Consider the following 11,010-nt stretch of genomic DNA (forward strand, 5'->3'; position numbering starts at 1 on the left):
CTCACAGAAACATATGATTGTTGATTCACAATAACTCACAGGAACATATGATTGCTGGTTCACAGTAACTCACAAGAACATATGATTGTTGGTTCACAATAACTCACAGGAACATATGATTGCTGGTTCACAGTAACTCACAGGAACATATGATTGTTGGTTCACAGTAACTCACAGGAACATATGATTGTTGGTTCACAGTAACCCATAGAAACATATGATTGTTGGTTCACAGTAACCCATAGGAACATATGATTGCAACTAACTGTTCAGTACTAAGCATTGTTGTTCTCCCTTCATCTTTAGAAACATACTCCCTTAACACTTTACATATAAACGTATAGACGTATATTTTTACCCGAATCACACAGACAAAACTTGCATAATTCTTGCATAGAAGAGAAGACATCATACCGTCTTCTCTGTGAAAACCTTACTTTTTCAAACATGATTTTATATTTCATTTTGTTTGTAACGTTTTAAATGTTCTTTATTACCTTAACTAACCTAAGTTAATGTAGACGTTTAAGGAATAGCCAATATTAATGTTAACAATTAATTTTTCCAAACTGTTATAAAAAGCCAAAATATTCTATTTTTTATCATCAAAAGTCTGTGCTTTGACGAAAAAGAAACATAAGACCATCAAAAATTCCCTTTCTTTTACATTTACGACTCTTCAAATAATAACAAAAACATGTGTTTATCTATGAAAAAAATTGTAGTCTTATATTTATACTCTAAGGGACGAACTTTACAGTATACAGAGCAGTTCGGATCATTTTATGTAATGTATCAAATATCTTAAGTCTCAGAGTAAGTATCAAAATGTGAAATTACTTGAAACAACTAGCCTTATATTTTCAAAAATCAGATTTGAAACCTTACGTCTTCTAGAAAAATCAAATTATCTAAATGTCCAATAAGCAGTTCAAACCAAAAACCAAACTTAAAAACGAAACGTAATGCAGTGTATATTTATTTCACAATTTTATGCAGAAGGAATTTTGAAACGCTTTCAATTTATTTTATTCTATTTTATTTCGCAACATATTACGTTCGTAATATTTTTGTTTTGAAATATAGATCAAATCTGTGTAAATATGTCTTTATTCTTCATTCCAGAACCTTCACGCATCTTTTCTTCGGACAGTGCCCCCTTACTCACATCAAGCAGACGTGTGGATAGAACTTCTGAAATTTCTTCACTACAAGTGTGTTGTTTTTATTCATAGCTCAGACAACAACGGAAGATACACTTTGGGCAGGTTCCAAAACCTAGCAGATAAAGCCAAAATAAAGGTTTGTCAATCGATCATACTATAAAGTCACAAGTAAATCTATATGTGAAAAAAGAACCTTGAAGAAACACTTGTCAATAAAACAAGATAAACACAAAAATTAAAGTTTTGTACCAGACAACAAAATGTAATGCCAAACTAAAGGTTTGCTTATACTAAGCAAATAAACCAAAGATTAAAATTTACTAATCCTAGATTCGTACAGAAGGTAAACTCAAGAGAAACGTTTTTCAATTGAACTTGACAGCTGATGTCAAAAGTGAAACTCATCAGTACAGATTGCTTTAGAGTCAAAATTAATGCTTCCCAGCACATCTCACTAGATAAAGTCACAAATAAGATACTCATGTTTTCAGTTGATCTTAATAGACTTAGCCATTACTGCAGTTAGTCATTTTGTTTGTTTTAGAATTTTCACGCGAAGCCGTCCCTAATTTTTAACTGATAGACTAGAAGGAAGGCAGCTAGTCACCAGTACCCACCATTAACAATCGGACGGCTGTTGTTTGACTGAATAGTGTGATGTGACTGTCGTGTTTATAGGGCACTCACGGCCCCAAAGTATGGAGAGAGTTATTTTTTGTTTGTTTTAGAATTTTCACGCGAAGCCGTCCCTAATTTTTAACTGATAGACTAGAAGGAAGGCAGCTAATCACCAGTACCCACCATTAACAATCGGACGGCTCTTGTGTGACTGAATAGTGTGATGTGACTGTCGTGTTTATAGGGCACTCACGGCCCCAAAGTATGGAGAGCGTTATTTTTTGTTTGTTTTTTTGCGGCAACAAGATGCGAAGTATAAACTCTTGGATTCATAGTCTGGTGAGGTTAAATAATAAGCCACTCTCGGGTCGACTGCTGTTTAACAATAGATTATTGAAAGAAATAATAAAAATATTTTTTTTTTAATCTACAAATCTAATTCTAAAAACGTTACGCGACCAAACATCCTTTACTCCTACACATTAAAATACATAAGTAATTAATATTTGTATGTCTTCATCGAAGGATCTCAAAAAGAAGTCATTCAATTCGAGAAAACGCACTTAAAATGCTTTTTCTTAGAATAAAATGGATAGAAATGTAAATTCGCTCTTTATTCATGTAAATGTCGCTCGTTCAAAACTTTAAGTTTATTCATTACTTTTATCACCGAGACTGTTTGAAAGCCTGTACCATTACGTTTTGCCAAAACATTGCTTTGCGTTATTTTGACATGCACGTCTCATAAGCCGTACAGTTTTGTTTTTATTGAAAACTCTTCATTGTTTGTAACCTTAAAGACATCAGCTTCTGGTTACTCATCCTAGATGTTTGAATTAATTCGGTACATTTATATAGACGTTAATATGACTGTAAAGACAAAGAAATACCTTGTTAATCCATTACTAGGCTTCAAATAGGTAAGACGTATCAGACATTCTGAGTTAATTCGTTTTACTTTCATCTGCCTTTCACTTGAAGATCATGTAACAAATAAACATAAACTTGACAGTCATAATAATATAAAGAAATCATTTTACACAAGTAAAAATATCAGTGCTTCCATTATTTATTACTGACTTCAGTGGTATGTTCAAGTTGCCCCCCAGTGGCACAGCAGTATGTCTGCGGACTTACAACGCTACAATCCGGGTTTCGATACCGTGGTGGGCAGAGCACAGATAGCCCATTGTGTAGCAAACAAACAAACAATGTTCAAATTAAAAAAGAAGTATCATCGACTGGAAGTTTTCTTATATAGAATGTTTACAAAGTGCATGTCAAAATAGTTTAATACCCGCCAAATAAAAGCATTACCTACATTAAGCCATTCACCAGCCTTAGAGATCTGAACCTTCTAAAATCGTGGAATAATTAAACTGAGTTGAAATTAGGCCTTTCTTTTGGTTGGATCCTTTCAGACCTTTTTCTAGGAAACTGCAATGACGGAACAATTAAGATCATTCGTAAACCAAACCCATATCTCATGTTTCGTTACACAGAAAATACACCAGCGTTATAAACCTATTATCTGAATAAAGTCCACCTTTCTGAGTTAAGAAAGTAACACTCATGTAAGTTCACACGAAACACTAATAAATTTACAGATGTATTTATTAACTCATCTTCAACTTCATTCTTTATCCGTAAATTTGAAAGGTTTACAGGTATTTACGTTCACTTCTATTTACAGCTTGACGATGTCATCGAATACGAACCTGGGTTTACAGACATCATTCAGGATCTGGAGAAGACAAAGGATTTACACTGCAGAGTTTTTATTTTATATGCCAAGTAAGTTGGCCTTCAGCTCATTATAAAGACTTTCTTTTAGTTAGCAAGTGTGAACTTAGTTTGCACTATAGAGATGTTAACATGATTAATTACTAATCATTCAATATCTAAAATAAAGGCAGCTGATGATTCAGTTTCATTGTAATTGGGTCCTCCGATAGAAAATAGTATTTAAGTAGACTTATTTCTTGGTACACAGTAAAAATTTTGTTTGAGATAATTAGAAAACAATACATAGTGGAAACTAAAATCTCCTTCATCGCTAGGCAACATGGATTATAAGTATTCTTTAATTAAATAGTCTAATACATATCGTACCAACTTGGATTAGTTTTGAGGAAATTTGGAAAATTATTTATATATTCTTTCTTTTGATACACACAAATCATATCTCCAGCAAAAACATTTTGATACTATTATGGTTATCTTAAAACGTATTATCTGACAAAAATACCAAACCCTTCATCAGGAGCAAATTGATGAAGAAAGATCCACCTTTCGAAAGCGTTCTCGTTATAGGGTTTTGTATTTTTGTCTTTAATTGATTTTTTGAACCTATGCATTTTTTGAACATTAAGAATTAAAACGTATCTGACCAGTACAGAACGAGGAACCGTTTTTACCCAACTAAAGAGAATTTAGTCTATTTAATTTATTTAAAACACGTCTATTTTCTCTACAAACAATTAACTGAAATCTATGGTTAACAAAGTTACACACAACATAGCGTATACTAAAATCACTTCTCCCGCGATTTAATTAACTAGGTTTGATTATTACAAGCAATTTAACATTCTTTTTATGCCTTTTAAGAGAATAATAAAGCTACACTTTTTTACATGTCACATTATTATGATTTACAGTGATAACATGTTTCATTGTCTTTTGTGATAAGTGATAATTTTAACTTATAAATGTGTATTTCTTTAACCCATAAGAAAAGAGACGTGTTTTCTACTAATTTGTATACGAAAAATCCCATTTGGTAATTATGCCTAATGTAAGAAAGGCAAAGTTTAAAAATAATTTTCAAAATTATTCTGCCACTGAATAGAAAAAATGGATAACTAACGATGATAATGTTGTAATGTTAACATATATATTTTCTTTTGTATCTTCACTAATGTGTTTCAAAGCTGAAGTGTATACATATTCTGTGTAAACTTTTTAAAAGACCAATTTGTTTTCTTACTTAGCACTGAAGATGCTGAATCAATATTTCGTGAAGTTGAGCAACTGAAAATGAATAGTCCTGGATATATATGGGTTGTTTCTGAACAAGCTTTGTTAGCATCCAGTAGGCCAGACGGTAAGGAGAATGAGAGCCACTGAAAATATGTAGACACTATTATTGATAGTGTAACGTACACTTTACATTTACACTAATATTCACAGTGTAACATACACTATACATTTATACTAATATTCACGGTGTAACATACAATATACATTTACACTAATATTCACAGTGTAACATACATTATACATTTACACTAATATTCACAGTGTAACATACACTATACATTTACACTAATATTCACAGTGTAATATACACTATACATTTATAATAATATTCATAATGTAATATACACTATACATTTATAATAATATTCATAATGTAATATACACTATACATTTATATTAGTATTCATAATGTAATATACACTATACATTTATACTAGTATTCACATTGTAATATACAACTCAAACGCTTTTAGTTAAGTTACTTACCTGTTTGTAATTGTTGCTCAACGAGTTATTCTGATATCTAGCGAAATATCAGAAGTTAACATACTAGTTAATAATGTAGCTGTGTTTGTAAAGAACAAGTAAACTATGGTTATGATCCAGTCTCTCTTGAAAAAAGACGTCGCAGTGTACCCCTCTGTTGTGAATCAATGGATACTATGAACAAGATGTTGGACATTGTAAGACTGTATGTCATGAACTGTTGGTGACTGTTACAATCTGTACGGAGTAATAAAATTATAGCGTCAGTTAAGGTGTATAGTGATCAAACTGCTGGTCATTGTAACCACGAATATTGTTGAAAGCAAACTGTTGGTAGCTGTTACAATTATTTGTATAGAATAGATAAATCAAAGTGTTGGATACGTTTGTAGTGAACAGAAAAGTTAGAGTGATGGTCATATTTGTTGCAAAAAAAACGTTTATGAATGTACCATTGTTTGTTGTGATGAAAGAAACGCAGTGGTGGCTACATCTGTACTGAAATGTCATATTAATACTGAAAAAAAGTTTGTTGCTCGTTCCTTTTATCACACTCCGTATTAGGGTGAGAACGATATATTTTGTTGTATATTTCATGCCTATTTCTGTAATAAAAATAACTTGTGTTTCTCTTCATATTTATCTACAAATATTGATAATGGTTTCATTTTAATCTGATTATGTAACTATTTAACATTTCAGTAAAATTGCTGCTTTCAGGTATTTTAGCGCTTACATTGGTTAATGCCTCAGATACGACGGGTCACATCTGGGACAGTGTTTACATCATTGGATTAGGCTTACGAGACCTGATCCACAACGAAAATATCACAGATGCTCCTGACAGTTGTGGAACTGTTGGAAAACCCTGGGAAACAGGAAAACAATTTGTCGAGTAAGTCATCTGTTACATGTAAATTCCAGTGTTATGCACCTATATGTGAATTACGTATCACAACCGTGTCAGATATCGAGCAGAATCAGAATTTCCCTTTATTGAAGAAACTTCTGATAATTGTAGGTAATAAAAGTTGGATTTTTGGAGTTAAATTATTAACTTATAACCAAAAAGGAAATTAATTGCTCCTTTGTTACTTGGCGTTTCTACTCTTAGATGCAAATTCCTTGAAATAATACTATCTTCTTTGCAGATTTTTTTTCACTGACTATAATGTAAAAATGATAACTTGAATCTGCTCAAACATTTTATGATTACTTTTGGATATTGTATATTGGAAAATAAATCTTTAACATATATATATATATATATACACACACAATTATTAAACAGTTGGTCTGCTGTATAATATTGAATAATGAATTCGATGAAATGTCATATTGTTTTGGCTGTTTCACTCTGTAAGCTGAATAATATAAAACTAAAAATATCTAACAAACAGGATATTGATTTGCTTCCTCAGCGAAAGTTGATATTAATATATTTTTTGATGGCTTGAGATTATTCTATTAGAAAAATGCTTTACGTTCATTAACTTTGTTCATGTGTTCGAATCATCACAGTGATAGTTTTGTATCTTTTAAATGTCAAGGTTTTTAGATTTTAAAAACTCGGTAATCTTGCTGTTATTGTCGTTGGTAGAGAATCACAACCTAATACATTAGAGAGAAGTAAAACTGAAAAAATAGGAAAATATGTGATCTAATAAGTTATGATGGCCTACCTGACTAAATAGAAGAGTGACCCAACGTTCATAACAACCTTTAAATAAAACATAGCCTAACAAATTAAATGGCAAATATTAAATATTTCAATGAATAAATGGAAGTCTTTATTACACAAAAACATGAAAAAATATTCTTGAATAACAACTTAAAGTTGATGTTACTTTAATACATTTACCTGGATAAGATGTTTTAATAATTGATAATTTGACGATTATGTCACACTATCAAGAAAATCTATTCTACTTGGTAACAATCTGATATCGTTAATACATTAACACAATGAACGTTTATATTTACTGAGTAACAGTAAATATTATTCATGTAACATGAGTGTGTCATGTAACAGAATAATTACGTTCACTGATTAACAATTGTTACTCGGTGGCTCAGTGGTAAGCTTGAGGGCTTATAACGCTACAATTCAGGGTTTTATTCCTACGGCAGACACAGCGGAGAAGCTTTTTTGTTGCATGCCCAGTCGACGTGATGAGTTCTGGTATTGTTCGAAAAGCTTTGTCTGCTGAGGCATAAGGCACATAAAATGTGCAGTAGAGATGTAGTTATGTCCTTCTTACTAGAAACCAATAGAAGGTAAATAAAGATAAATTATTCTCAATCTTATTATGGTATAATGTCATACAAAACACCGATCTGCAGGTCATGCTTCGCCGACACATGGCGTTACATACCAATCCCCAAGACTCTGAATTGTGGCCAGTACAGGACTTTCAGTTTGATCAATCACACCTCAAAAATATTGTCAAAGCGTTTATCAATAGAGTTAAACGTAAGGTTAAGTTATTAGAAAAAAACAAAAAACAACAATTGGTTTTAGAAGAAGTTAAGGCACGACAGCATATTTGGTTTTACGATATTAGATGCAAGAGCCATAGGGGTGCAAATAAATCTTTCTGTATGCTTCACAGACTTTGAAAATGAATTTGACAAGGTTAATCATGAAACTTTAATGGACCCGCAGCAGCTTGGAGTAGATCAAGTAGACATAAGAATCCTAAAGAATTTATATTGGAGTCAGAAAGCAGCAGCGAGAACTAAACATTAGTGTACAGTTGAAGCGTACAACAAGGATACGTGCTGCCACCAACATTATGTAATTTATATGCAAAGAAGTTGGTGAGAGAGGCAATTACTGATACAGATGGGATCAAGATTGAAGAATCCTTCAATCTCGACAAATTGGACATGGAGATGTGAAACCAGAACTGAAGGAGAGGCTACTAGAATGTTATGTACGGTCAGTTCAACTCAACGAGGTGGAAACGTGGACCGTGTTTGCTGAAAAAAAAACGACAATTGAAATGAAGAATTGAATTTTGATGTTATAGACGAAAGATGATGATCAGATACATATAAAAGAAAACGTAATTTAGGATGTATTGCAACGTACAAAGAAAAATAAAGACAACTGCTGGACATATGTAGGAAACGAAAGGTATGCTACTTTAAGCATACAATTAGATCTGAGGCAGAGAACGGTGGGTAAAATCGAAGAAAGAAGAACGAGAGGCAGCAGAGACTCACTTGGCTCGACGACATTAGAAAATGGATTAAATGTGAGAAGTCTGAATGAAGAAAGTTGATGCAGACAGCTAGAAATAGAGAATAATAGAGAAATAATTGTCGACCTTCAGAATTGGGGAATACATCATGATTGATTGTTGAATAAGCGTTATAAATAGAGTTTCGGGTGTTGTCATGAAGCTCACAAAGTGTGTTGTCTAGATGCTATTATGTTCTTCTTACTGTAAATCCCTATAGAACTAGTAATGAAAGTCGTGTGAACAATTATTGCCGGTCTTATTGTCATATATTGACACATAAAACACCTATCTCTATGTTACACTTTACTGGCATATATTATAATAATTAATGTCGACATTTGAAAATTTAAAGATGGAAAACAAAACAAAAATAATTAATTATTATTTGCAATAAAAACTATGAGTGGAATCCATATGTCACTGAGCTCAGTTCTGCCAAGTTCAGACCTATATTAGTGCCAGTTCCATATTCTCAAACATAAGTTCATGCCTTTAAACATTATAACCAATGATATCAAATAAACTAATTTTAGAGAAAGACAGATATATCATAACTAACGAAATACATAAAAACCAATTGTTCGCTCTAATGCTCTGTTTTGGATTCCTACAATGAATGTCTTGGTGTTGTTGACTTATGTAGCATCCTGGTGTTATTTATAATGGTCAGTATCTTTTTTGTCTCCCCAGTGTACTTCAGTCCACAATAATATTATATACTTTAGGGCGTAATCGTAAACCTGAATCTTTAATTTTTTCTTTTTCTCACAAGTCAGCATATAAATATTTTCCGTAACCATTCTGAGGATATCAAATACAGTAGTAAGCAGTTCTTATGGTTTATAGATTACGGATGTGATGGAACGTGGTTGTTTCACATCTCTTATGTATGGGTGATCCGAAAAACTTTCCATCTTTATTTTGTTGTTTAATTATTTAATATCCATTAATTTTAAATATTTCTTGCTGTTTCTTTAACTCTGTCTCCAGATTCGCCTGATTTCATCTATAGGGGTTTTCATAATGTTTATTTTAGTTAATTCTTGCCCACCAGTGGCAGAGCGGCATGTTTGCGAACTTCTAACGGTAGAAATCTGGTTTCAATACCTATGATAGGCACAGCACAGATAGCCCAATGTATAGCTTTGTGCTTAACTATAAACAAACAAACAAAAGTTAATTCTGAATTACAGGAGGAGTGGTGTTCGTAGCTATTAGTATTTTATATAATTGATACTTGAAACCGTCGGTATTTGATGAAACTCCATTATTACAAGATTGAGGAAAAGGTACCTGATGATACCTTTACTGACGAAACCATGGTCGTGAATAAATGATGTGTTTGTGAAACGTACAATTGTCTTGTTTGCCCTCAATTTTGTAATTAGTATTTTAGCTGATTCTGTATTATAGGAGAAATGGTTTACATAACAATTAGTATTTTAGTTGATTCTGAATTACAGGAAGAATGACGTATAGGTTGGCACTATCGCATCCAAAGGATGCCGCCTCACGCTGATTAGCTGCCTCAGGGGAGGGGGTGATGTCATCAAAGATGACGAGATAATATTTATAATTTTGCTATCAGAGGGCGCCACTTGTGTGTGTGTGTGTGTGTGTCGTTGTCGAAGATGCCTAAATTTAACACTAGGGGCGCATGACAGGCGGCCATAATGGATGATTACTTAATATTACCACAAAGTAGAGGAACGTGTTTCTAGGCAGTCATGATAGACGGCTATGACTCACCCAAAACGTGTCTCAACATGAGTATAATTAATTCATTTATAATTAAATCGTCCTAAAAATGGACGCTTAACACTAAATCATTTATTATTAATTCAATAAACCAATAATGAATTCGTCCTAAAAAGGATGCTTAAGACTAATTCATTAAATCGTCATAAAAAAAAGGACGCTTAACGCTAATTCATCAGTTAATTACATGTCCTTACCTAAAAGGACGATATCTTACTTAAAATTTACTCTTTTTAATTAGCAACCAAGTGTATAAAGATTTTCAGTGATATAATAAATTGTCAAAAACATTATTTAACATAACATGATCACAACATACATTTTTACCAGGCACACAATACATGTCTGTAGGTTTAAATCGCCCTAAAAAGGGTAATATCATGCAATAAGTAAAACTTATAATGTGACTGGTGGCAAAATTTGGAACTATGAACTCGTCATCTTTGATGACATCACTCCCATCTCTCCCTCCTCTGAGGCAGCCAATCAGCGTGAGACAGCATCCTTCGGATGCGATAGTGCCAACCTTACTACTCGAATATAACTATAAGTATTTTAGTTGATTCTGAATTACAGGAAAAATTACGTACATAACTATAAGTATTTTAGTTGATTCTGAATTACAGGAAGAATTACATACATAACTATAAGTATTTTAGTTGATTCTGAATTACAGGAAGAATTACGTACATAGC

At 32.5% G+C, this 11,010-nt stretch overlaps 1 protein-coding gene across 1 annotated transcript in view; it reads left to right on the top strand.

Annotated features, from left to right (window-relative positions):
- Window positions 1-11,010, top strand: part of LOC106474928 (glutamate [NMDA] receptor subunit 1-like) — a 92,523-nt gene that overhangs the window by 74,867 nt on the left and 6,646 nt on the right. Inside the window, exons 4-7 of the mRNA XM_013935630.2 lie at window positions 1,126-1,302; window positions 3,478-3,578; window positions 4,775-4,887; window positions 6,030-6,204. Of these exons, the coding sequence (XP_013791084.2) occupies window positions 1,126-1,302; window positions 3,478-3,578; window positions 4,775-4,887; window positions 6,030-6,204 (566 nt within the window). The remainder of the gene's footprint in view (window positions 1-1,125; window positions 1,303-3,477; window positions 3,579-4,774; window positions 4,888-6,029; window positions 6,205-11,010) is intronic.

The sequence above is a fragment of the Limulus polyphemus genome, unplaced genomic scaffold (assembly GCF_000517525.1).
Source record: "Limulus polyphemus unplaced genomic scaffold, Limulus_polyphemus-2.1.2 Scaffold143, whole genome shotgun sequence".
NCBI lineage: Eukaryota > Metazoa > Arthropoda > Merostomata > Xiphosura > Limulidae > Limulus > Limulus polyphemus.